General features: G+C 38.2%; 2 protein-coding genes across 6 annotated transcripts in view; one reads left to right on the top strand and one right to left on the bottom strand.

Moving 5' to 3' along the window:
• The first annotated feature begins 1,576 nt into the window (after positions 1 to 1,576).
• Positions 1,577 to 16,030, top strand: LOC126818292 (fibropellin-1). 3 transcript variants are annotated; one of them, XM_050545626.2, is made up of 15 exons: positions 1,577 to 1,650; positions 2,189 to 2,270; positions 3,006 to 3,137; positions 3,840 to 3,971; positions 4,368 to 4,664; positions 5,749 to 5,862; positions 6,928 to 7,035; positions 7,170 to 7,298; positions 8,072 to 8,086; positions 9,312 to 9,428; positions 10,487 to 10,585; positions 11,062 to 11,169; positions 13,024 to 13,140; positions 14,916 to 15,048; positions 15,959 to 16,030. In XM_050545626.2, the coding sequence occupies exons 1-15, from the start codon at positions 1,642 to 1,644 to the stop codon at positions 15,972 to 15,974; spliced, it is 1,608 nt and encodes a 535-aa protein (XP_050401583.1). In that variant the 5' UTR covers positions 1,577 to 1,641; the 3' UTR covers positions 15,975 to 16,030. The 3 variants fall into 3 exon arrangements, with proteins under 3 accessions (XP_050401583.1, XP_050401584.1, XP_050401582.1); XM_050545625.2 differs by having other exon boundaries at positions 1,578 to 1,650; positions 8,069 to 8,086; XM_050545627.2 differs by lacking the exon at positions 8,072 to 8,086.
• Positions 16,031 to 17,612: 1,582 nt separating this feature from the next.
• The window catches only part of LOC126818294 (neurogenic locus notch homolog protein 1), a 28,612-nt gene continuing 19,586 nt past the window's right edge, over positions 17,613 to 26,638 (bottom strand). The window contains exons 10-14 of one of the 3 annotated variants that reach the window (XM_050545635.2): positions 21,945 to 22,037; positions 21,314 to 21,412; positions 20,830 to 20,937; positions 19,713 to 19,822; positions 17,646 to 18,516 (exon numbers count right to left, since the gene is read on the bottom strand). In XM_050545635.2, the coding sequence (XP_050401592.1) occupies positions 19,716 to 19,822; positions 20,830 to 20,937; positions 21,314 to 21,412; positions 21,945 to 22,037 (407 nt within the window). In that variant the 3' untranslated portion in view covers positions 17,646 to 18,516; positions 19,713 to 19,715. The other 2 variants (XR_008787903.1, XM_056100486.1) reach the window with 2 other exon arrangements.

Below are 26,638 nucleotides of genomic sequence, written 5' to 3' on the forward strand. Positions count from 1 at the left end.
AACTAAGATAGAAACCAGCTTTTAGTATTTGATTGGATAATATTAGATTGATTTTAGTGCTTAGTCAATCAAAACTGAAGTATCTACTAAAATTTGGATTTTATCTTTTGTTAAAATTTCGTGAAACGGGGCCCTGGAATTAAATGAAATGAAATCGGGTTAGACGTTCTACTGGGTTAATGAAGATGGGCGTACATGAGCTATTAGGGACTTTTTGACCGGATATCAGCACTTCTGCCTACCTTACTTGTCAAGGTTTTTTGGTTTTGTTTTACATGCACACCAATGTGTAAAGGGGTTGGATGACCGAATGGTTAGCGCGTGTGCGCTGTATCATAATGTCTGTCATTGAGTCAACAGGCGTGGTTTCGATTCCTCGGTTGTACGTGACAAGGGGTAGTGTCGCTTGTCCACTCTCTTGGGTTTTCTTCTGGTCCTCCAGTTTCCCCACCACTACCGAAGACCCCTACGCACAAGCAAATTATTGAAATAAAATTGAACCATGTGTTAATCCCGAAATGACCTAGTTTATGTCGAGTGGACGCTAAACTCCATTTCGCACTCCCTCTCTCTCTACACCAATGTGTACTCGAGACCTCGTTTTTTTGTCCCATCTGACAGCTATATGTTATCCATTGCCAGGTCCCCTGTCCTGCACCACGGGACCTCTAGATTAGCAAACATCGTCTTACTCACTGGGCCATTGCGTATCCTATAACCTAGTGGATTTACATTTCTAAGATGAACCGTTATGTCAGATCTTATACATAATATGATGCCGACTTGTCTATAAGCAAATTGATGACATCTTAAATACTGCTATATCGCCACTTAAACATGTATTATATAAGATCCAGATAAGCAGTTGGTCATTCTTATTTACTATAATGATATAAACATAGATAATGAAAATAAATATATTAAAAATTTTACTCAAATAACTTTATTCTGAGAGAAGTTATGGGTGTTAGATTGTTTATTATCGTAGCAATAGTACTGGACATTCGAAACATAATTTTGTTAATCCATTTTATCTTCAAATTTTAAATTTCTCTGGCATCCTAATCCATTGAAATTTCTGCCATATAATATAATAGTTTATAGAACATTTGAAACCACAATATAGACATGCAACAGGCAGATACATACGCTTGAATGTGATAGTCAGTTACTAGGATAGTGATTATATTTCAGGAAGTGGCCCGATTTTCCTTGTTATAGTTATAGGATTTTTAAATTTTGGTTACCCCCCCTCCCTCCCCTTTTAGAATCTTTAACCCACCGAGTTTTACTAGACCCTGATTATTTTACACATGGTCGTTAATGTACATTTAGTTAACAATTAGAGCCGAGTCCAATGGTCTGCCAAATCGTGGAACGGGAAGGGGATTTGTTATAAGAAAGGATGAGTTACCAGGTGTTTCAGAAAGGTCATGTCAAATATTTATAGTGTTCATATCAAACTGGCATTAGACAGCCTGTCAGTTAAACAACATATTATTTCAGGTTTTCATAAACTTTGAACATGTCAAGAGACAGATGTTGTTATCAAAATATACTATAAATAATCTAGGCCTGGATAGCCATATTCATTCCTGTCTGATCACCAGTATTTTATACTTACAGCATTTCTGATCAGTGATGAAAATGGTCTGTTATTTTATTATTTCTAATATCTTATACAGACAGCATTTGCAAGTCTAGTAATTTAAATACTTTAGGTGCCACGGTGGCTAAGTGAGTAAGACGCTGACTCGCTAGAGGTCGCGGGTTTGATCCCGGTGTTGGGTGAGGAAGTTCACTGGGAATTTCCAGCGTGGTTTTCCCTTGTCAGTGGTGCAGGACGGATAGTCTGGCAAGGACAGCAGTCTAGTCTTTCTAATGGGACGAAAAATCGAGGTCCCGTGTACACATTGGCATGCACGTAAAAGAACCCTCGGCAGTTAGAATTCGATATAAGAGAAGGTCGTAGCGTGGTTACCTGACCAAATTGCTCTCATAGTACACTGTATGCCCGTATTTGTCTTATTTGTAACAGTTTTAATGTTGTTTCAGGCACGTTTAATATGGCGACTTATGGGTCTTCGCCCTATGGGTAACAGGTTTAATTTTGTTTCAGTTAGTGTCTGGTATTAACACTGCGTTGTTGGTCTTCGCCCTATGGGTAACTGTTTTAATCTTGTTTCAGGTCGCACCTGGTATTAGCACTGCGTTGTTGGTCTTCGTCCTATGGGTAAATGTTTCACATGGAGTGGAAGTTGTTGTTGAAAGTAAGTCTTACGGATCATTTTCACAATATATCAAAGAAAGACATGAAATATTGTGGCAAATGTCTTCAGCTCAATCCGAAGCAATATTTGTGTTCATTTCGCGAAGCATTTCTCGCACGAAGCTTTTATAGAATCTAATTGTGTTAACAAAGTTGTCAAAAGAGTCAATTTCAGTTTTGTAAAAGTTAATTGTCTTCTCCCAATACATCTAAAACGAGAAACCAAACTATATAATTTATAAATATTAATTGCCGTCTCCCTATACATCTGAAAGGGGAAGTTTGTTGGCTATAGGAAACCAAATGGTATAATTTATAATAATAATTGTACAATAACTTCATATCAACCAGTTTTTACTAGGAATTCCATGATACTATTTATATTGTAATTGATGCAGTATTTCATGATACTGTTTATTGTCTAATTTTTGATGTTAGAAGGAAAGAGGTAAACTCTAAAGACTTATTTGTCATCCGTACAACACCAGGTAACGTACAACACCAGGTAACGTACAGCCACGGGTAACGTACAACACCAGGTAACGTATAGCCCCAGGTAACGTACAACATCAGGTAACGTACAACACCAGGTAACGTACAGCCCCAGGTAACGTACTACACCAGGTGACGTACATCCCCAGGTAACGTACAGCACCAGGTGACGTACAGACCCAGGTAACGTACAGCTAATAAAGAAAGACACGGTTTATCAAAATCAAGAATTATTTTATTTCAGTAACATGTAATAAAGCTTGTCTAAACGGTGGTCAGTGTGTGTTATTACCGGATCCATATTCAGGTTTTAAACAAACATGTACCTGTCCACTCTATTATACTGGTGTATTCTGTGAAAAGTTCGCACTCAGAGGTAAGCTACATGTGTCATGGTACCCACGGTCTGAATTATTGGAAAAAATTTCGTAATCGGATTATCTTGATTGTTTTTCCACACTTACTTGTATTTTCAAAAGAAAGTTCCCCTTGAAATATTTTAATATAAACGAATTCTGGGGGAATATTCCTGGATGATTATAAAATAGGAACTCAAAGATATTGATTACACTACATAAACCGATAGCCGCGTAATGTTTCCAAACACAAATTTTATAGTTTAAAAATTGTCCAAATAATACACGCTATCAACCCAATTATATACTTTATTCTTGCTTATATATCCCGGAAGGTTTGAATCTTTAATGGTTCAGTTCCTCGGAATTTTATGGCGCGTGGTGGAGGGCAGAGGGCTTCTTCACAAGTACAGTGTTTTGTCGTTGGAATGGGACGAAAAACCCAGTATCCGTGTACACATTGGCATGCACCTAAATGAAGAATTGAAAGTTGGAATTCGAAATTCGACTTTACCCGGATTAAATTTTCCTATTAGCACACTTTGTGTTATATTCCCGTCGTCATTATTTGACTGGATTCAGATAGGTAGGGAGTCAAACCCCAATTAATTTTATTTGCCCTAGGCCATAGTGACAACGATAAATATTCTATAATTTCGAAATGATCATAGGTTATATACATTCCATTAAATGTCATATTATTTCACGTTTTTACATTACAGTTAATTGTGATAAAGCTTGTGAGAATGGCGGTCAGTGTGTTGTCAACGTAACGGAAAATACCTATACACTTGTTAACAATACCTGTGTCTGCCTACAAAACTATCATGGAGATTTGTGTCAAACATTTGTCCGTAAGTGTTTACTGACATATTGATGAGCTACAATTTAAAGTGTCAGTGAATAAATATCACAATCGTTTGTATCTGAAGAGTTTAGAAATATTGCAACATTTTCATTATATGTCACAGGATAGCGTTGTGCTTGGTTCGCAAGGATTAACAAATCACTTAAATAACGTCCAGAGTTTTTAATGATCACCTGAAAAGGTTACAATAGGTTCGCTTTTTTTCAGCAATATGACCATCATATCAACTTATAAAATCAGATACGTGTGAATTGGTAAATCCCATCATTTCGTATTGGAAATTGTGTATAGATTGCAGTATATGGCGCCATATACGTCATTACAGTATACGTTTTCATTATCATATATAACACAAGACAACTATTGCTCAATTTGTTTTTAGCGTCAACAACTACAACTTCTACGGCGTCAACAACTACAACGTCTACGGCGTCAACAACTATGGCTTCTACAGCGTCATCAAGTATAGCTCCGTCACCAAATGTAAATTCTATGACGTCTACAGCTATGGCTTCTACGGCTGTATGTGATCCTCCGTGTACAGCGGGTCATGGTGAGTGTGTTGTCCTACGAAATTCACAGTTAGCACCTCACTTGACTGACCAAGCCTACTGCAACTGCTCAACGTCAGCAACAGGATATTACTATGGGAAACAATGCGAACATTACCAACAAAATAGTAAGTTGTAATTGAACATTGATTTATTGTACTGTATTTATAGTACTGACTTTACATATCTATTTGTAGATTTTAAATAGAGCTAACCTTTAAAGCTGCTTGAGCAATGCACTTTTCCGGTAACACGAGGGGTGTAACGAAACCAAATACACTGTGAAATGCTAATGTCATCTTAGTCAGAAATTAATTTTCGCAAAATTCTTAAAAATAATTATTATACAATTTAAGTCAAAAACTGTAGTGTAATATGTGGCACATATTTAGTAGTTTTACAGTAAGTGCTTCAAACTTGCCTTTAAAGTCACTTGATTTTGCATTCCTGTCTTGTCACATTCTGTAACTGATCTCAGATATTCTCTAATAAAATTCATATTTGTCTTACCATAAACTCTTTGTTTTATGAGCAATACACCACAAAATCAATTTGGAATTTCGAATGAAACGAAATTATTTAATATTGTTTGATATATTACAAAATTGTTTCTCGTTATCTCTAAAAGGATGATTAAAGTAGAATTGGTGAGATTAAAGTAGAATTCGTTGATTAGATGAATAGAAATGGTACAATGATGCTTAAAGACACGTTATGCGAGATACGATAAAGAGCTGGCAGGCCTCACTATAATAGTTAAAATAGTTAAAGGCAAAAAACCTAGATAGTTGAAAGGCAATTTGCTGAAAATTTCAGTCAAATTGATCCACTATGGATAGAGAATTAAGCGATTGAAATTTCGGCCTAGTCTCGATCATCATTACTAAAGTCTGTACGATAAAAAACCATAGTCTCGATCATCCATTTCATGATTAAAGTCGAGCAGCAGATGGGATCATAATCCAATAAATATCGTAGGCGAGCGATACCATCGAGGGTTGATTATGGTCTGGATAAGTTAATTACTGTCTAATTAATAATTTAGATAACATTTCATGCCTAAAGAAAGACCTGCAATAAGCAGATTTAGCTCTTGCATAATGTATGTATATTGTATATTTTAGTTTTTATATTTTGTATAGGCCTATTTTTTAGGTAAAGGTTTATACAAAACTCAGTTTAATTTTGCTGTTTGATATATTTTGTCAACAGTAACCTGTGAACCATCATGTAAAAATGGCGGTGAGTGTAGTGTTACTGGTCGGTGTAATTGTATAGGAACCGCTAATGGGTACGATCCAGGTGATTGCAGTAGGTTTTCCGCAGGTAAGTTAGATTATTCTACGATCACATTTCTGTTCCCGACCTCTGTCCTTTAAGTGAAAGGGTGGCTAATTGAACAAGACGCTGACTCTCAAACCTGGGGGGCGCCGGTTCGCTCCCGGTATTGGTCTTGAAGGTTCAGGGGATTTTCCAGCGTGGTTTCCCCTTGTCATTGGTGCAGGATGGAGGGCCTGGCAAGGATGGGACTGGGACGAAAAACCGAGGTCCCATGTACAAATTGGCGCACAGTAAAAGATCCCCTGACAGTTGAACTTCGATATAGGAGTATCATTTATTTTCGTCACCTGAGTCCTTTCACTGGAGGAGCGTCACTTTGTATCATTTTTGTTCGTCATCTGTGTCCTATCATTGGAGGGGGGTCAATCAACCCAGTTAGTATGGCGTTGGCTGACATCCGGTGGTGACTGATAAATTCCTGTAGAAGTTTCCTGCTTGGTTTCGCCTTGTTTGGCAAGGGAATGCCATTATTTTAAAAGTGGGCAATCTAGACATTGCATATTATCGTAACAATGGTCCTACACAATGCATTATTAAGGAAAATGCTTAGTGATTTTTCGGGGATGGGGCTATTCTGAAGTATTCAGTTTGGATCTAAAATGTTAGAAAAGTGTGACCTTGGAGCTGGTCTGTTTGAGCTATTCAGTCTCTAGACCCCCCGCCACCCCAGCCCAACGCCCACCCCAACTATAGTCATTCTCTCAATTTACATCGGAGCCACGGTGGCTCAATGAGTATGATGCTGTCTTGCTAACCTGGAAGTCCCGTCCCGTGTTCGATTCCGGTGTTAGTTCATTCGGCGTAGTTCCTCCTTGTCAGTGGCTTAGAAAGGGGACATGGCGGGACAGGTGGGACGAAAAACCGGGGTCCCATGTACACATTGTCGTGCAGGACAAAAAACCTGGACAAAGTAAGCCATAGCAACGATTTCCCTAATAACACACTACACGAAGTTTACCCGTTTTCATTGGCCCAGTCGTAGAAGAAGCATTGGAAGTTAAACGCCATTTCATTTAGTTTATTACTTTCTAGTGTCATCTTGTATTTTAGAGCCATGTAATCCTGCTTGTGAGAATGGTGGATCCTGTCTGGGTGGCGTCTGTCAATGTAAATCCACGAACGAATGGGATTACAGCGGTTCGCATTGTGAACAGGCTGGTGAGTCATTAATTAAATTCATTTTTCTTTGTGAATTTTAAAAGGATGCTAAAAGATGCAAAACGAAAAACCTTAAGTTTTCAAACCTCAAGAAAGGATATGTTTATTTTATATTTTCATCTCACTATTTATAGTTCAATGTATCCCAGCTTGTGTTGATGGAGAGTGTCGTAGCTTTGGTTATAACTCTACTTATTGCAGCTGTAATTCAAATTCAACAGGATATTATGAAGGACCGACTTGTGATACCTTTACACCTTATAGTGAGTTATCAAATTTAATTATATTCACACAGAAACTAAAATGGAGATTTATTTCGATTTTGCGCACCCGACTGTGTGGTGTGTGTTTAATCGAACCATGGGCTGCATGAAAAAGTTACCATGAGCGATCATGCAATGGTGGCATCGGGTTGTACTCAACATGCGTCCCCTTAAGGTTCCAGTTGTAAGTAGGTGCATGTACTAAATGACGGCACACGCGGTTGGAATCGGTTTCACAGAGACAATGCGAAAGCCTTCTAACTTGTGTAAGATGGCTGACATTTATAAAATATAACACCTTCTACACGAGACGTCACATCGCATGACATCGATAATGGCTCTATGGCGCATGTCTTGTTTTACAGAAGACGTCGTCGCGTAAACTGGTCCTGGCAAGAATGCTACCTTTTACTCATAGTGTATATCCATTTACACTAAATAGGAATTATTTCTTATCCTGATATACTCCAAACACCTTTATTTATTTTTCTAGTACAGTACTTAAAAATATGTTCTAAAATATAATTTACAGAAGGAAAAATGTTAATATCGTAAACTTATTAACCCACAACGATGCCACCCCCTCTCGGCGATTGTAGCGTCCCAGGATATAGGTAATTGTAGCGGCCTAGGAAATATATACTGCTGATAAATATAAAGCGGCCGCACACAATCAAATCGCAAGGGCGACAATTATTATATGTAACATCTTTATTTTACAAAATGATATCTCTGTATAACTTATCCAAATTGGTGTTATAATTTTTTAGCAGTTAATGACGTCACAGGTAAGCCGTTTATCAGTAATATCTTGGAATAGATTGTATTTCCGAGAACCTTGGTTACGGTCATAATCAAAACAATATATAACGCTATTTCCTAGTTACTTTATAAGCTGGTTTGAGATCGGGAAATAATAATAATAATAAAACTGTACATTTTTAAGAGCGCCAAATCAGTGAGAAAATAGTTATATACATGGTGAACAGAAAGTCTAATTCTCATAACGTTCCCGAAGTAACTGAGTCTTCAACTGTAATTTGAAAGTAGTCAAAGTTTCACAGTTTCTAAATTTCATAATTTAAGACCAACTAGCCTGAAACTTGTCAACAATTTCGACTCTGGAACGACATGAGTGTTCTGGTAATAACATAGCTAGGCACAAGATTTTATAGACACTAGTATATGTGAGGCACGGGACCTTTAAGTCAATGCGAGCGGGAATTGGGAGCAAATGTAAATATTTTAGAATAGGTGTTATGTGAGACGATGCTTTGGATTGTGATATTTGTATGGCTGCAGTATTGTGTATTCTCTGTAGCTTGTAGAGACTGGTCTGATTAATCTCGATAATGACGTCACCGCCCACGTCATAGATCCACTGACGTGGGAAATGGTGTTCTCTTTATATCTGTTTTATCGATAAATTTTTTAAATCTCGCGTGTTTGCCAATCCATTTAAATCTCAGCAATCCGATGGTCTAGATGGATGATTTGAGGTTTGACATGTAAATAAATGCTTAAATGTTATTTTATATAATACATTTAAATCCAAAATAAAGACCCGCAAAGGACAAATTTAACTCATATATAAAGCATATTTAATAGTATAATGTTTAGGTCAAATATTTAAGGACAGCTGTCCAGTCGTTCGGAAGGGAGGAAAAACCGAGGTCCCGTGTACACATTGGCGTGTACGTAAAAGATTCCTTGCCGGTTGGAATGGCACACTGTATGGCGTATGCCCGTCTTCATTAGCCCAGTTGGAGCAGAACAGTAGGACGTTAAACCCCATTTCATTTCATTTCTGTATGTCCGTCTTCATTAGACCAGTTGGAGCAGAACAGTAGGACGTTAAACCCCATTTCATTTCATTTCAAATATTTCAATAAGAGTATTAACCTATTATTTAACGTTCTTGATATTAATATAGTATAATGTTTAGATCAAATATTTCAATAAGGTATTAACCTTTGCTTTAACGTTGCTGACCTATTTAACATAACGTTTTAGATACATGTAGTGAGCCTTGTGAAAATGGCGGGACGTGTGGAGTATATAGTAATAAGTGTCGGTGTAAATCCAATGGAACCCATTATACCTCGGGACCGACTTGTTCACAGGTGCAAGGTACTAGTATGATATTCATTAAAAGGGTCGAGCAAGATGTTAAATAATTATTATCGATTTCCAGTGATTTTGTTAACTGTAATATTTGAGATTAATTACGTGCTACAGTCTGAAATAACGTTGAAGGACTTTCGTGGGAACTGTGCTGCTCTAAATTGGCCAGGACGGAAATTAGTGGTTCACTTAAATCTCAGCGTAAGGTCCACTCTCGGCGTTTCCACGACCGTTTGTAATGCAAATGCAATTGGACCGTTTCTATGTAATTGGCGATAACGTGTACCAAAAGGCGGTAAAACGCGTATATGGATAACAGACTTCAGACTTAAGTGCATACATACATTGTCACACGTAAGATAAGTGTTCTTATGTGTTGGTAAGCATTTATTGCCACTTTCACCATAGGCTGGAAAGATTGTTGCGTGCGTCAACTTGTATCTATGAGGAGCCAATGTCTCCCCTTTTTACTAGGCGTAGGGCCTACCTAGTTGTTCGGATGGGACATAAAAACGAGGTCTTCATTAGACCGGTCAGTGCAGAAAAGTATGACGTTAAATTTCATTTCATTTGCATCAACGGTATTTCAGTATGTGCTTTGTGATACTCGGATATGAGTGAACAATACAATCTGTTTCACGGAGGTACTGTGAAAGCCTTCTTATACCCCCCACCCCCTGCTTAGCTACATAATTGTTTTTGTTAAACAACCTTTTTTATGAGAAAAGTGTCATAATTGTGCTTTATCCTTTATCGTCAGATGGTGCGACAGGATGGGTACTCAAAGCGCGAGATAATGATATAGACATATGTGATATCACAATTAATGCTTTGCATCAATAAAATTGAATCACAATGTCATCGTATTAATTCATAATAAAAATTGACGCCAAACAGCATGTTGGATATCTCTGTTTAAAAAGCTCAATGTGTATGTATATACGCCAAAATGACGATAGAGACCATGTATTTCTCAAAAAATTTCAAACCCCCTCCTGCAAAAATTCCTGGATCCGCCCCTGCGAATGTAACTTATATCATTGTTATTATTTATAATTTATTAGAATGTATCGGTGGTTGTTTAAATGGGGGTGTTTGTGGAAATGGAAGTACGTGTCTATGTACCCAAGAATACACTGGAGCATACTGTGAAACATACATAGGTAACGTATGGAATTTTCTTCTTGATCCGAGTATGCTGTCATGATTTCGATCCAAGGCTTCTACCTGACATGGAGTAAGGTCACCTGCCTTACCACGTTGCGTTTGTGTTGTTTCTCTATTAAAACTCTATTTCATGATCCGTCTACATTAGCATAGCCAGATCAGAACAGTAGGCCGTTAAACCCCATTTCATTTCCTGGCATTTAGTCAAATACACCTGCTCGTGTGAGCCAGTAAGATACCCAGTCAGCAGTAAGAATTCCTACTGAGAGAATCTCGATATTAAATCAACCACTCACTCCCTCAGCACAACATAAAGTCATATACAAACACAAACCGAAACCGAAGGTTAGAAATGTTACCTCTCTCTCTCTCTCTCTCCCGTCACAAAGGCGTGCCGCGCACGACACTTGGACACCCAACATTAAACTGATATAATTTTTATTTTATATAACATTTGCATTCATTCATATAGGTTGTCCTTGCCAGAATAACGGAACGTGTTTTGGTAAATACTGTGGTTGTCCATCAAACAGCACGGGACATTACTATGGACAAATATGTGAGCAATTCGCATTTGAACGTAAGTATAGTTCAGGTCAATCTAAAAATAGCAGATGATAGATGGCACCACGTTAAAGACCGAAACTTTCAATAGAATTGAACACGTCTTCATTATCTCAGTCGGAGCAGAACAGTAGGACGTTAAACCCTATTTCATTTCATTTCATAAAATTGAAAACTGTCCATCATTTGATGATCCTTGACGAAATCCCGCATCAATCAACAAGTCGTTATCGTGAAATGTATACTACATAGGCTGGTGGCTCAAGATATAACTAATGTCTTTTTCAAACAGGGGGGTTGGATGGACGAATGGTTAGCACGCGCGCGCTGTATCATAAGGCCTGTCATTGATCAACTGGCGTTGTTTCGAATCCCCGGTTGTACGTGACAAGGAGTAGGGTCGCCTGCCCAACCTCGTGGGTTTTCTCCGGCCTCGGCTTCTTCACACTGCTAAAGACCTCTACGCGCAACCGAATTGTTGAAATAAAAATTTAAACCATATGTTAGTCCCATAGTTTGTGTCAAGTGGACATTAAACCCCATCTCTCTCTCTCTCGCTCTCTCTCTCTCTCTCAAACATACGTGTCATGTGATCTTGAGGACATGTAGGAGCGATGCGGACTGAATGATAAGTATGACATGCAACTATAGAGCAGGTATTACATTAGCTTTAATATATAAAATATATGTGCGATATGATGATGTGCTAATAACGTATACACAGGTGTGTATCTGTTTAACAAGTATAGCCACCCGATAAGAGAATGTGTGAAACCAAGTTTTTGTAAAGTATTTTTGCGGAGGTTTCGGCTTTGGGTGGTGATCACTTGTGGGGGGGGGGGGAGGACTTTTCTGAGATACCTAATGCCTACAATTTGGTGGAAATGTGTTATTGTTGATATCGATCTTCTTTTGGATTAGTGTAACATTAATATATATATATACTACCACTGGCCCATCGGGCTTCATTCGAGTAGCAACAAAGTGAAATGAACTTCATGAAATGAAATATTGTTTAATGGAACGTCAACTCCAACCGGGCTATATTGAGCCAAACATATGATGATGTTACTTGAGACAAACTAGACACGAATAATCAATATATATATATATATATATATATATATATATATATATATATATATATACATAAATAAAAACAAATATCACAAACTTTATGTGTAAATATTTAAAATATGAAATAGAAAATGAAATATATACAATTAACAATTTTTCCTTTTTAAAAACATCTACCACTTTACAATTTTGACCCGTCTGGGCAAACACTTGATGTGGGGACTAGCAACGATAATATCTAAGGCACCTGAATGTCAACACTGTCAAATCAACATGACAGTGTTCACATTTTGGCTGAGGCTCTCGAGTTAAGATAAAAATGTGTGTTAAAAACGTATGACCTGTGCGAGAGTGACACAAAACAACCCCATTCTTTCTGTTGGACCTATAGGAGTTTGACCACCTTCCTAAGAGAGGCTTAATATGATGAAGTTTGTTTTTGCCTGCAAAGTCCCATGACCGTTGCCAGCGGACATACATAAATGTGTTTATGATGGAGTTAAAAATTCGGATATGGAAAGATCTAAAGCAGACTTGCAGTCGAGCCAGTTCTATCATTAATATGACTGGGGAGCCAGCAAAGGACAATGTCCATGCTGATGAACTCGTATGATAGTAGGAGACAATAAACATCTGCTATATGGGTGATCAGACTGTGTGTTATTTATTGTTTGTAATGAGGACAAAGAATCAGTAAAAATTATATATTTTAAATTAGATGATGATTGTTCGGTACAGAACAGTAGGATGTTAAACCCCATTTGATTAACCTACTGATTCGTTTTCTCCACAGCGCCATGTTACCCGTCGGTTCTCAATGGTGGATTGTGTTTTCATCAAAGTTCTGCTTGCCCATATGACGACATAGGTTATTTCCATGGTGACCAATGTGAGCAGTACAGTAAACACAGTTAGTAATATATATTATTGAAAAGGCCATAGTTAGGCAGTTTAGCAATTAATGTGGACATTCTGGACAAAGTCACCACTTTCTTCTCAAATTCTACAAATTACCCTAGCTTATCAAATTTTGCTAAATTAATATGCACAAATTCCTCCAAATATATTATGGTGGCCATTTTGGATTTTTAAGGCTTCTGATATGCAAAAACCCATGTCTGCCAAAATCTCATCTTCTAAACATTTAATACCGTTATATCATCTAGAAAAGCACCACTTCCCTCAAAATTAAGATTGTGACCCTGAGTTTTTTAGAAGCTGAAATACAGACATCTTAAAGATACAAGATGGCCGTCATACCATATTTGGAAGAAGTGGTGTCTATCAACGTAGTAGATAGCCTTTAATGGCCGCCATACCATATTTGAAGGAATTAGTGCCTATCAACGGAGTGGGTAGCATTTATGGCAAAAATTTGGCGCTTTTGTCCGTAACGTTCATATCAATTCTCAAATCTGCTCTATTACTGCTTGATTACCAGATATTGCTCTAGGTCTGTAGATAATTCGAACCTAGATATGTATGTTTTATGTGTTAAGGATCAAAAGATCGTGGATGAGTTCAATTGTTTTTGTGCGCACTGTACCTTCTGAACCGTAGTTATGCCCCCTGCCTTTTCCGCAAAATGTGAAATATGTGGACCCTTCAGAGGCGACGATTTTTTTCCGATTCGGATGAAACTTGAAATATATGTTAAGGATCATTGGGTCTTGGCTTACTTCGATTTTGGTACGCATCAAAACTCAACTCTAATTATGTGTGAAGCATTGTGACAATGAGAGGACGAATGATGTTGGATTTCCAGGGGGTTGGATGGCCGAATGGTTAGCACGTGCGTGCTGTATCATAAGGCCTGCCATTGAGTCAATTGGCGTGGTTTCGAATCCTCGGTTGTACGTGACAAGGAGTAGGGTCGCCTGTCCAACCTCGTGGGTTTACTCCGGGTCCTCCGGTTTCCTCCCACTGCTAAAGACCCCTATGCGCAAGCGAATTGTGGAAATAAAATTGAACCATATGTTAGTCCCGAAATGACCTAGTTTATGTCGAGTGGACGTTAAACCCCATTTCTCTCTCCCTCTCTCTCTCTCCCTCCCTCTCTATCTCCCTCTTTCTCCCTCTCTCTCTCCCTCTCTCTCTCTCTCCCTCTCTCTCCCTCCCTCTCTCTCTCTCCCTCTCTCTCCCTCCCTCTCTGGATTTTCCTGTTCCTCATCTCTTACAAAATGTAAGCATGGCAACTCCTTGTTTAAATTTTGTCGAAGAAATATTCGAAGTAACATGGGGACTGGCGGTATAAGAATATTTCTCAAGGGATGGCCCGTGACAGTGTGTATTTTATGTAACTGCTTGTTGCAGAATAGTTAGATATTTAAACCCATTTCAGGTCATATTACTGTCGAGATTTATTGAAGGGGAGTAACTCGGCTAGTTGACCGCCCTTGTTTAAAGCTTCGCGTGAGCCCCCAAACAACATCAAATTGTGGGCCACGATTCGATAACCATTGCAATGTTTTAACTGTTAGCATTCTCAATGGTTATGTTTTATCGTCACACGGTGACTCAGTGAGTAAGACGTTAGCTCGCTTACCTGGAGGTTCCGTGTTCGATCCCTGTGTTGGCCGAGAAATATTTTCCAGCTACCACGACCCACACATCCATTTCGGGGTTATTTAACAAGAAATGCAATGTTATAGTGGGATACATTGGTATGTGTTTTGTATTATGTAGATTGCAGCAGTATTTGTGTAGAGCCCTACGTGTGTGTAGCGAAGTATTGTACGTGTCCATATAATCTGGCAGAAGGTTATTCGTATTATGATGTCTTTGGTTCTGTTGAAAAATGCAGTGGTAAATATTATCTGTAAGTATGAATTTGTTAGCATTTTGAAGGGATAAAACAAAATTATATAAGTGAAAGCATCGGGTAGTAATATAGTTCCTGTTCGGGGTATATATTTGGAAATATAGAAATATAATGAAAGTCACAACAGGGAAACTACACTGTACAATCGTGTCGGGCAATGTTACCCCTTTTCTTATATTGGAGTTAGTGTTTGCTTGTTCTAGAAGTTTTTTCATATTATTGTCACTTTAATTCTGTATGTAATCATATAGAACGTGGATGACGTCTTTAAGGGTTGTTAGCCATATGTTGGTGTATTATAAATACCGATTTGTACATTCATAAAGCATTCAGGATTTCCTCCCGTTTCCAGCACAGTTACTCTGCTTGTCGTCACGATTTAATCTTTTACTGTAATAAATAGTTTAGTTACCGAATATTATCACTTCTACATAGAGTGGGAGCCCAGGGGGTTAACCTAGCTGTACCAATTTTCTCCTATATGGTATCAATGTATGTATATCACTACAAATATCTGGTAATTACATAGCTCTGTCAGGGGTACCCCACCACTAGAAATGTCTGTCAGAGTGTTTTTGTAATACCTGAAGATGTACGACACCTTGCTGTGCGATTTTCATGTGGTACACTTTTGACCTAATCTAGCCTAGTCGGGGGTCACGGCATTTAGGGCGTGGAATACCACACCCACCACCAGAAACCCGACAGACTTACATTCTGATGATACCAGATATACATACATTGATACCATATAGGAGAAAATTGGCACACTTTTCAGCTAGGCTGACCCCCTGGGCTCCCGGTCTATACAACCGCTTGGATAAACTATAGATTCATATATGATAATCACTGCATTTCATCATGTATTTACTCTGTATTTTCTAAATTTTGTAATTTATTTTTTCAGGTGGTACGAAATCTAAAGTAAAAGACGAGAAATTCGTGGAGTTTTCAAAATAAATATTAATTGACCAAACAATTGGTTGTGTTTTCTTATTTTTATTGAATTGAAACAAAGATTATCCACGCTTGATCATAAACACATACTCAATGTTAATCCAAATAGCAGGAAAACTGAAGTCAGTATAGTTTACCTTTATCAAGGGGGGTTGATATGGAATGACGATTGTAACAAAGTGCTCTATAACTTTCATCAAATTGAACGATCAATTAGGTGCATAGAACTTCTGGATTGGTTTTTGATAATATATGATATTGACTTTTCAACTCTGTATATACTTCTGTTAAGGCACGAATTGGCTATGTTATAATCAAACATGTAATTAATGCCATATGTCATTTACAAGCTACACGTGACCTGTGTACAAGCTCCGCGTGCCGTCAAAAGAAATAAGCATCGGTCAGTTAATCATACCATGTTTTGGTAATAGAAAATTCCATGTATGATCATGACTCTTATCTATGGCGAAAGTCTGCATGGTACATGAAGTTTGGGAACTTTTTCGATCCCAAGGTCAAAGGTCAGATCAAAGGTCAAGGTCTCATTTGAAAGGTGAGTGAGGTGTCCATGTAAGGTCATGACTTTTGACTTTCTGCGTGGCCCAGGGCCCTTGACCCTTTCAGATGACCTTGATTGTAACTTAAAATTTGACCTTAACTTAAGATAAGTCATATTCACCAAACTCATTTTCCAAAGATTTTAAGTTATAATCGATTTTAAGTTAAGTCACCTAATACCCTGTCTTAACTTAAAATCACAACAAAATGGCTGCCAACTTCATCAGACGCCATTTTGTTCCTGGGCCTGAAAGAATTATAAGAGACAAAACAAACCCATTATAATTACTAAATCCTGTAGAAATTCGCTTCCGCTATCGTTTTTTTCCCGAAACCATCTTTAATTAGACCAACCATCGGTCGTCGCCCCTGCCGGTGTTACTACAACTTTTGGTTGCCCTGAGATTTGTTGCTACTGGCAGCTATCAGGTAGTTATTTCCGACACACTAAATATATCAAAACCCACTGTAAGCCGGACTGTCCGCAGGGTCAGGGTGACAATTGCCCTTAAACAAATTTCCAACTGGGTAATACAATTTCCAACCGAACGAGAAGAAGCAGACGTTTCTCGGCGTTTTTTCAACATTGCAGGTAAGTTGTGAAGTCATAAAGTCAAATAAACTTTATAAGTTTTAGATATCTCTTATTAGTATTCAGATTTGAGGATTGATATGAACGTTACGGACAAAAGCACCAAATTTGCCATAAATGCTACTTACCATCTTGATAAGCACCGCGGTCGGGCCATAATATACCCCATAGATCACAATATATCGATAGGAGTAAATTACCAACGCAACAGAAAGTCGGATGTGGGATGGGATAAAAACAAAAGCTCTGAGGATTCCCCACCCCTTTTAAATATACGTATTGATTAGCCAGTCCCTTTATACAACCAATACTGATTACCCAGGATCCCTGCCCCTTTAAACAGACGCCCAGTACAGATTATTATCCAAATCATCCAGGCTGGTGTGTTGGCGGGACCACAGAGTCTGTTAATCGCCATCAATAAAAAATCAGACAACACAGTGAATATTTGGTCGTTTGATTTTAATTTTGGTTTCAGCTGAAATGTTAAGAAATAAAACAATTAGGCAATTTAGTTATAAAATGGCGTCTATTTAAATCTAGTTCTATGTACACAGAAAAAAGGCCTGACAGTTTGGATTGGATTAGATATCTCGAGTAGCATATCGTTTTTCATTAGTCCAGTTGGTGCAGAAATATAAACCTCATTTCATTTAATTAGCCCAGTTGGTTCAAAACAAGTAGCATGTTTCTTTTCATAAGGCTAACAGCACGGCATTGTATGCATCCCTGACCCTAGGTCGGACAGGCGGCGGACCCTAAGGCCCAACTAACGGTCAACCCTAAATTTAACTACCATACCTAATATTGTAGCATTTATGTTAAAGCAGGCCAGACTGCGCACCCATTCTTTCTTTGGATGACATTCGCCTTAGGCGCTTCCCTACAAAGACATTTTGTTTTACCCCAAAAAGATGCATCAAGCCTATTTTGTGTCTTCCTCTGGCAAGTTCTTAGGAAACACTTGTCTACGATATCACCCTTGGTGGAAGTTGACATAAAACCCAGGAACGAACGAAGAAAATCTCATTGGAATTTATTTATTCCGACTTGGGGCTTATCTGCGTTGTGAGCACGATTGAAGTCATGAAGACCAATTTCTCAAAAGGTACGGATACTGATTTTCGTTTTCGCATACCTCTTGTTTAGCACACCATTAAAAAGTCACTAATATCCTGGAGTTAGGTTCGTTGTCCGAAAAATGCTATAAATACCCATTTTCACCTACAGATATCGTGTTCCATTACATCTGCCATTTTCATTTGTATAGGTGAGGTAACGCTCTGTTGTGTTGTACGGACAGCTACAACCCTCCTCTAAACACACTTCTGGCTCTAGACAACTACTGCCACAGTCTACATAATATAATTTGATACAGGTGTTAAATGGTATACCGTCTAGGTGTTTATTAGAATACAGTACAGGTGTTAAATAGAATGCAGTACAGGTGTTAATTAGAATACAGTATAGGTGTTAACTGATTTGTGAAAAACATGTAAATACAAGCTATAATATTTGCAACGACTGATGTATCCAGTTAATAAATTGCTCTAATTGTGTCGGCGATGAACGCCATTTCTCTCCCGGAAGTTAAAGTACTATGCCTAAGTAAAACACAAATAAAAATAATCTGCTACGTGTCTTGTTAAAATACACACCATGTGTAATTGTTTCAGTGGTAGAAGCCACGGTGGCTAAGTGGGTAAGTCGCTGGCTCACAAAGCTTGAGGTCGCGTGTTCGATCCCACAATTGGTCGGGAACGTTAATGGGGATTTCGCGACGTGGTTTCCCGTTGGCAGTGGTGTAGGGCAGAGGGCCTGGAATTTGCAGTTGGAATTCGATATAAGAGTAGGCCATAGTCAAGAGCAGAACAGTAGGACGTTAAATCCCATTTCATTTCTGTTTCGGGGGATGAAAGCAATTTCTCAGAAGGGAGGTAACTCGCATTTTATTGCTACTAAGATTATTGGGGTGAAACCCCTGGAGTTGAGCCCCTAAGAAATTCTGAAAAATGGCCATTATTTGGTGTATTTTGGCACATATCTGAGAAGATGGCGAGACAAACTTGTTTTACTGTACTTTTGAAATCATTGATCACATCACTTTTTTGTCACAGCTGGTCTATCGTTATATAAGCCTCTCACGTGACGTTCTGGACTACACCCACACCTTGTAGCCTCGTGTCATTAATTTGCTCATCCCGCTGCTAAAAAAATCCCACTATGTAACGTAGTTTACTAGTTAAATGGAGCCGTGGGTGAACGTAAACAATGACACTAAGGCTGGTATGTAAACTGGTTTTGATTGGTTCGTTGAATCAAGTTACCATCAAGGACAGGTAATTTGAATTTGAGAAAACCCCGTGGATGGACCCAGAGGTTAGATCAGTAGAACGGAACGACACCACTGGAGTTGCCGAGAATGCTGTAGATTGTGCCGCCGTATGCGCACGGAAGACATTTCATATCAACTATTGACGACATTGAACTCTGTCCATGATAATTTACAGGGTTATCCCCCTTTAATATCGACTGTATTTATTACAATTACCTTTTAAACTGTACTTCTCACATTGATCACCATGGAAATACCGTCGTAGGGATAGTAAATAGTACCCGCTGAACACAATTCACCATTCAGAACTGACGGGTAACACGGATCTGTGGATAAAATTAAACAACATCTGAACTATTAAATAGAACAACGAAGATTTCAGATCGAATATATCAGAATATAATTTTGAGAAGTCTTCTCATTGCCGCTTAAACACTGTGTCTGAGATGATCCCAATTTAAAAACTTGATAGAAAATTAATATCTGAAACTGCCCAAGAACCGAGTATGAGATTAAGATATTTGTATATTTGATTATGGACTTTCCTTGGCGTCCTGCTCTGACGGTGAAGATATTAATCAATGCTACATTGTTAAATATGTTGAGTGTCGCTGTGGCGTACAACAGGGGTATATTTTAAGCTCAATGTTTTTTCTGTTTGAGTATAAAAAAATTGTGATAAACAGTATGTAAAAAGCTAATACGATCAGAATGTAGACGACACTAATCGTTACTACATGTTATCATCAGAGAAAAGAATGAATGAATGAATGAAATGGGGTTTAACGTCCTACTGTTCTGCTACTAAACTGGGCTAATGAAGACAGGCATACATCATACAGTGTGCTGTGAGGGAAATTTTGCCCGGGCAGCGGCGCTACGGCCTACTCTTATATCGAATTCCAACTGCCAAGGGATCTTTTACGTGCACGCCAATGTGTACACGGGACCTCGGTTTTTCGTCCCATCCGAACGACTAGACAGCTGTCCTTGTCAGGCCCTCCGTCCTGCAACACTGACAAGGGGAAACCACGCCGGAAACATCAGAGAAACATCAAATGTTATTCAGAATCTAATTTAATATATCAAAAATTGTCTGTACGTTAACAAATTTGGTACTTTTAAATGTTGAAACATTTTACAAATAACCTGGGACCTGTTTCAAGAAATTTTAACTAAGATAAAATCCAATTTTTAGTAATTTGATTGGATAATATTAGATTGATTTTGGTGCTTAGCCAATCAAAATTGAAGTAATTACTAAATTTTGGATTTTATCTTTAGTTAAAATTTCGTGAAACAGGGCCCTGATACATAGAATAAGATAACTTACAATAAAAGGTGAAGTTACTACAAAGGTTTCCCATGAATTTTCCAGTTTCATTTGTCGCACATTGACACTCGTCATCAACGCACCGTCCGTTATTTAGACATGGACACTCTGTATGAAACCAATTTGTATAATTTGAATGTGTTACTATAACAAGTCCGTTATTTATATTATTTGTATCATTCTCGTGTGTTATCATGTTTGTGATTGTTGGTTTACACTGTAATAAACCATGTGTTAACACGCTTGTGATTGTTGTTATACACTGTAATAAATCATATGTTACCATGTTTATGATTGTTGTTTCACAATGTAATAAACCATGTGTTACCATGTTTGTCATCATTGTTTTACACAGTAATAAATTATGTTATTAATTGTTCATTGGCGTTTTCTATAATTGCTGCTGTTCCGGCGAATTGTATATTGATATAAAAGACACAATAACGCTAATTAAATTCTGGATTTGACCAAATAGATAATTTACCTGTATATGTTTCACAATTGACACCTGTGTATTCCATTAGGCATTTACATTTACCTCTATAATCACATGTACCTCCATTTAAACAGCCACCCACGCATTCTGGTAAAATGTAATTACAACATGAGTTACATTATGCTTTGGATTCTGTACTCCTTTAATCTAAGCAGTAATCCGTTCTGCCGCCTGTATAGGTCCACATGATATAAATTCTTGGGGAACAGTCTAGCATTAATAGATAAACTCTGTTTAGCTGACCGACTAGTCAAACTTACGATTATTTCACGAAACGCTATTAATACACCCTTTTGGGGTGCGGGGGGGGGGGGAATAGCGGTTACGTTTCAGATCACAAGGTCTGTCAATGAGTCAAGTGGTGAGGTTCCGATTCCCAGCGTGTACGTTATAAGGAGTGGGGTCGCCTATCCCACCGCGTAGGTTTTCGCCGGGTCCTCCGGTTTCCCCCCACAACGCGCAAACGAATTATTGAATAAAAATTTAACCATATATATATATGGTCCGAAATTACTTAATTGTGTTGAGTGGACGTTATACCCCAGTTCTCTATCCATATTATGACGTCATCAACTAAGCTGAATCTACATAGATTAGGATAATATAAAATAAATCATACCTTCCACGGTAAAACAATTCGAACCATTTACATTACATTGACAGGAACCATCTAGACACACACTGCCATTTTCACCTGGGGGACTACATACACCTATAATTGAAAATACACAAATAATATGAAAAACCTGACTCAAAATTACACATCCGGACCCACTCACAATAATGTAGTTAATCCCGAAAGAGAAACATTTAATTTCCATTTAATATCCCGGCGATCCGAGAGACTGTTATTTGAATAAATGGCTAAATAATACTTCATATAACATTTGAAGCCCGACAAAAAACCTGAATCAGGCAGATTTAGCCAAATGCGTCTTTAAAATTAGAATGTGTTTGCTAGCACTTCACACGATATAACCGTAAACTGTAATTAAATAAGTAGATTAAAGTGGGAGATATACGGTAAAGATACCTGGCGTATGTCTGTTGATCCATGTAGTAATGTCGCGTGGACCAACAGATATGTACTGGTAGTAATAAGTCTAAGGTTTAAACCGCTATTAAAATACATTTACAATATTTATAGGGCAGTTACATTCAAACATGTATGTCAAATTTGGTATGAAAACTAGAGGCACCCAGTTTTACTAGAAAATACTGGAGTCCATGAAAAATACCCACTAGGCGCGTATAGGAGAAAACTGTAAGAGGGTCACCAACTGACAGACTGTTCACTGTCCGTTTGCTTGAATAACAAAAATGAGATACCTCTGACTAAAGTCCGGTACCTAAGGTACAAAGCTATGATAGCTGAAAAAATTTCCATTCAAATCAATAGACTTCCTCCAACAGTTGCCGCGGCCGAGCAGCATGCTCACCGCGTTCATGTTCAGGTTAGAATTTGGGATGAACTAGACGATGGCGTCGATCCTGTGAATTGGGGTTGGCAAGTGATAGAGAATAGATACGTTCTCATCGCGACTGTTCTTCCATCAGCACCAGACAACGTTCTGAATTTCATCCGGTGTAAATCGTTGAAAAAACAATGCTCGCCATGTTCTTGTACACAGAATGGTTTGAAATGTGTTGAAGGATGTGGAGGATGTCACAGGGAGGGTTGTCTGAATAGCGAACAAATCAGCATTGATTTAGAAGATGAATTTGGTACGGGGTAGAACAAATCAGAACTGAAGAATATTTTGATTATTTTATTGCTGATGATCCGAATGAATATTTTATGGTGTCCAGAATGTTCCTCATGTCTATTTGCTTGCTGTTGTTGCTTTATTCACAACACGTCTCCGCCATTTTGAATTTTGACACCACAGTGACGTCATAGTTCCGCCATTTTGTATTCTGACGTCATGGTGACGTTGGACGTTACTTTTGACTTCATTTCGGGATTGCTTGGTATCACTTTCCTATATGTAGATAATACATTTCTAGGCTGTAAAATTGATATTTTTGAAGTTATAAATGGTTTTCAGTTTCATTATGTTGACCCAGGGGGGGCAAAATTTCAAAATGCTGTAAAAAAATTTGCTCAACTCTGATCGGCGGGGAAAATTTTTCTGGAACTCTAGGGACATAGTTGTTTCAGAAAATGAAGAAATCTTTTGGGTAGGAATTTCTTCCCACAAAGCTGGATTTGTCACCTTCTCCAACCAACCTAGTTCTACATTTGAAAGGCGCGGCATTTTCTAACAAAGATGAAAATAACAAATTTAATTTCTTTTTCCAGTTCAAGTTACGTGTGCGTGTTCAGTTTAAGCAAACTTGCATCGATTGACCTCACGCGTTTTTCAGGTTTTTCATCTTTATACGTCAAAAGTCACGTGATGCACGTGACTTTACAATTTTATGAAATTAAGGGCTTCTTACTACTTACTATCGTTAGAAACACTTTAACTTTAAAATTTATTTGATTTACCAGAAAAAAAAATTTGTTGAAATTCATCAATGTCAAGTTTTTAATTTGGCTGAGTATATAAAGTAAAAGTCTCTTTTAAAATTTATAGTAAAAGTCTATTTTAAAATTTATAGTAAAAGTCTATTTTAGAAAGTCTAGCAGTTTGTCATATAAACCCGGTTGTTCAAAGATTGGCAACGGTAATGTATTTCGAATATCCTTAAAATACTCGTACTCGGATTAAAATGGGCTTAACATCCCCAGTCCTTCTGTTCGACCTACAGGAGTTTGGCCGGCGCACGTGTATAAAATGATTGATTGAAGATTTAAAATCAGAAAATGGTAATAGAAAGTTTGGTATTGGAAGATCTAAAGCAGACTTGGCAGCTAAGTCTTTCTGGTCTTTCCATTTAATATCAACATGACTGGGGCGCCAGCAAACGACAGTGTTCTTGCCGTCAACTGGTGTGATAGTAGGAGACAATAAACATCTGCTGTGTTTTGCTTATTGCTCGAAGTCAGGACAAAGGATCGGTAAATATGGCCTGTTTTAAATATGGAGAGGATTCAATGAACTCCAATGGTCTGGAGCTCAGCACTAAATATGGAAGCAGCAGTTGGACGTCTGACAGTGGCTGAAGCTACTCGATCCCCATCTTTGGAACCATATGTGTAAATGGGAGCATAATCACCATAATTAGACCTTAAATCGCGAAGGGGAGACTGAAAATCGTGGAACTAGTATCATTTTTTGGTAGATCTAAATCGATCTTGGGGGTACATATAGCCCATGGCGGTGTCCCAAAGAAAGGGGTATTCGCAATACTTTCATGACTGATGCCAGCCTCAGACAAAAGGGGTTGAGCGCGAATACCGAATGATGGAACAACGTTAGTTTTCAGCAATAATGAGAATGATGCGCCTCGACGTATAAACCATGCACTGGATATGTACGGAATGCTCCTAAACTGATTCCAAGTCCTTGGTTGTGTATGGTGTCAAATTCTTTGTGATAAGTTTCGAGGGCCAACCAATACACAATACACCCATAATCAAGTTTTAATCTTGTTAATGCCCGATATAATCTGAGCAAGACCTTACGGTCTGCTCCACAGTCAGTATTTGACAGGACTCTCAATATGTTGATGACTTTCAGACATTTCTGCTTGAGGGTTTTTATATGGGGGGGGGGGGTAATTTATTATTAAATATCAAACCAAGAATTGCGTTTCATCTACAACTGGAATGGGATTACCATTCAGTGTAAGCTCCGGATCAGGATGCAAACCTTTCTATCGCCAAACAGACTTATATTTCGAAAATCGAAATCCATTGTCAGCTGCTTATCGTTGAATAGCATTCAACCAAAGTTGCAACTGACATTCGATTGTTTGCATACTTGTCGATGTGTAAAACATCTGAAAGTCATCAACTTAAAGAGAACCGTCGACCACACGTCGCACATGATACCATATTTCCGTGTGGTATCATAAACTTTCTCCAGATCGAACAATATAGCAACTAAATGTTGTTTCTGGATGAAAGCATCCCTGACAAACGTTTCAAATCTAACGAGAGGGATCCTTTGTAACCGAAATCCACACTGGAAGGTTGCAATGAGGTTGTTGGACCCAAGGTACCAAAGAAGCCTTCGATCAAACTCTCCATGGTTTTACACATGTAGCTAGATAAAGCGGTCGGACGCTAATTGGTAGGATCCGTAGGGAGAGTTTGGATAACGTCGCCACTACCACAATACTGTAAGGGCGTGATCTTTATCATACTATTAGTAAGAACTGAAAGAAATGATTTTTATAGCACTACGTTTGAATGTCAAATATTAGCACGTGAGATCGGACTTGAAGATGCCTTTCCACATACAAACCGTGTGATTTGATGATGTATTTGGACTAGAACATATACATACATATTTAATAGGGTGCTTAAAATCCCCCTCAAAACATTTTATTCGCTAGAAAACTACCCCATGATGTACAAATCTATTTTAAGAAGCCGTGATTCATTGTCACGTGACGTGATTGAGAGGATGGTACAATTTGAACTTGTATTTGTCGTTTTCGCTGTTCATTTAAGATAAAAAAATCGAAGCCTAATATTTATCCTCTGTCAACAGTTAGTGACCCACTTATACAATTTTTTCTTGTGCGAAACCCATGGGTATTTTTCATGGAATCCAGTATTTTCCCTTCTTTCATATATACCAAATGTGCCCTACTTTTCGGAAGTAAGTACTTTCTTTGGAATGTTGCACCATTATAATAAATGTCAATTTCTATAGCGCCACAATTCCACAAAAAATATGCATGTAGCACTTGATATAACATATTTACTGGAAGTGTCTGGCTCTCAGAGGTCACGATGGCTAAGTGTTCGATCCCTGCATTGCCCGAGAAAGTTCATCCACATTTTCCGGCGTGCTTTCCCCTTGTCAGTGATGCAAGACGGGGCTTGACAAGGACAGCTGTCTAGTCGTTCGGATGGGGCGAAAAATCGAGGTCCCTTGTACACATTGGCGTGGACGTAAAAAATCTCTTGACAGTTGGAATTCAATATAAGAGTAGACCGTAGTGACGAAGTCCGGGCCAAATTTCCCTCATAGCACACTGTATGGCGTATGCCCGTAATCATTAGTCCAGTTCGGAGCAGAACAGTAGGACGTTAAACCTCATTTCATTTCTTTGACTCTCAGCTAGAACTTCATTTTTTAAATGAGTTTTTAAATGTTTCTTGAATGAGGATAAAGATGTGCATTGACGTTTTAGTAGTAGCTATACTTCAACCGGACGATAACCAAAAGACAACCTGTAGTTTGATATAATCAG

The sequence above is a fragment of the Patella vulgata genome, chromosome 4 (assembly GCF_932274485.2).
Source record: "Patella vulgata chromosome 4, xgPatVulg1.2, whole genome shotgun sequence".
Taxonomy (NCBI): Eukaryota; Metazoa; Mollusca; class Gastropoda; family Patellidae; genus Patella; species Patella vulgata.

Excerpts from the sequence above, each read along its gene's own strand:
- LOC126818292 (XM_050545625.2), top strand. Across the intron at positions 2,271-3,005 it reads AGTGGAAGTTGTTGTTGAAA|TAACATGTAATAAAGCTTGT; the intron begins GTAAGTCTTACG and ends ATTTTATTTCAG. Across the intron at positions 13,141-14,915 it reads TGAGCAGTACAGTAAACACA|ATTGCAGCAGTATTTGTGTA; the intron begins GTTAGTAATATA and ends TGTATTATGTAG.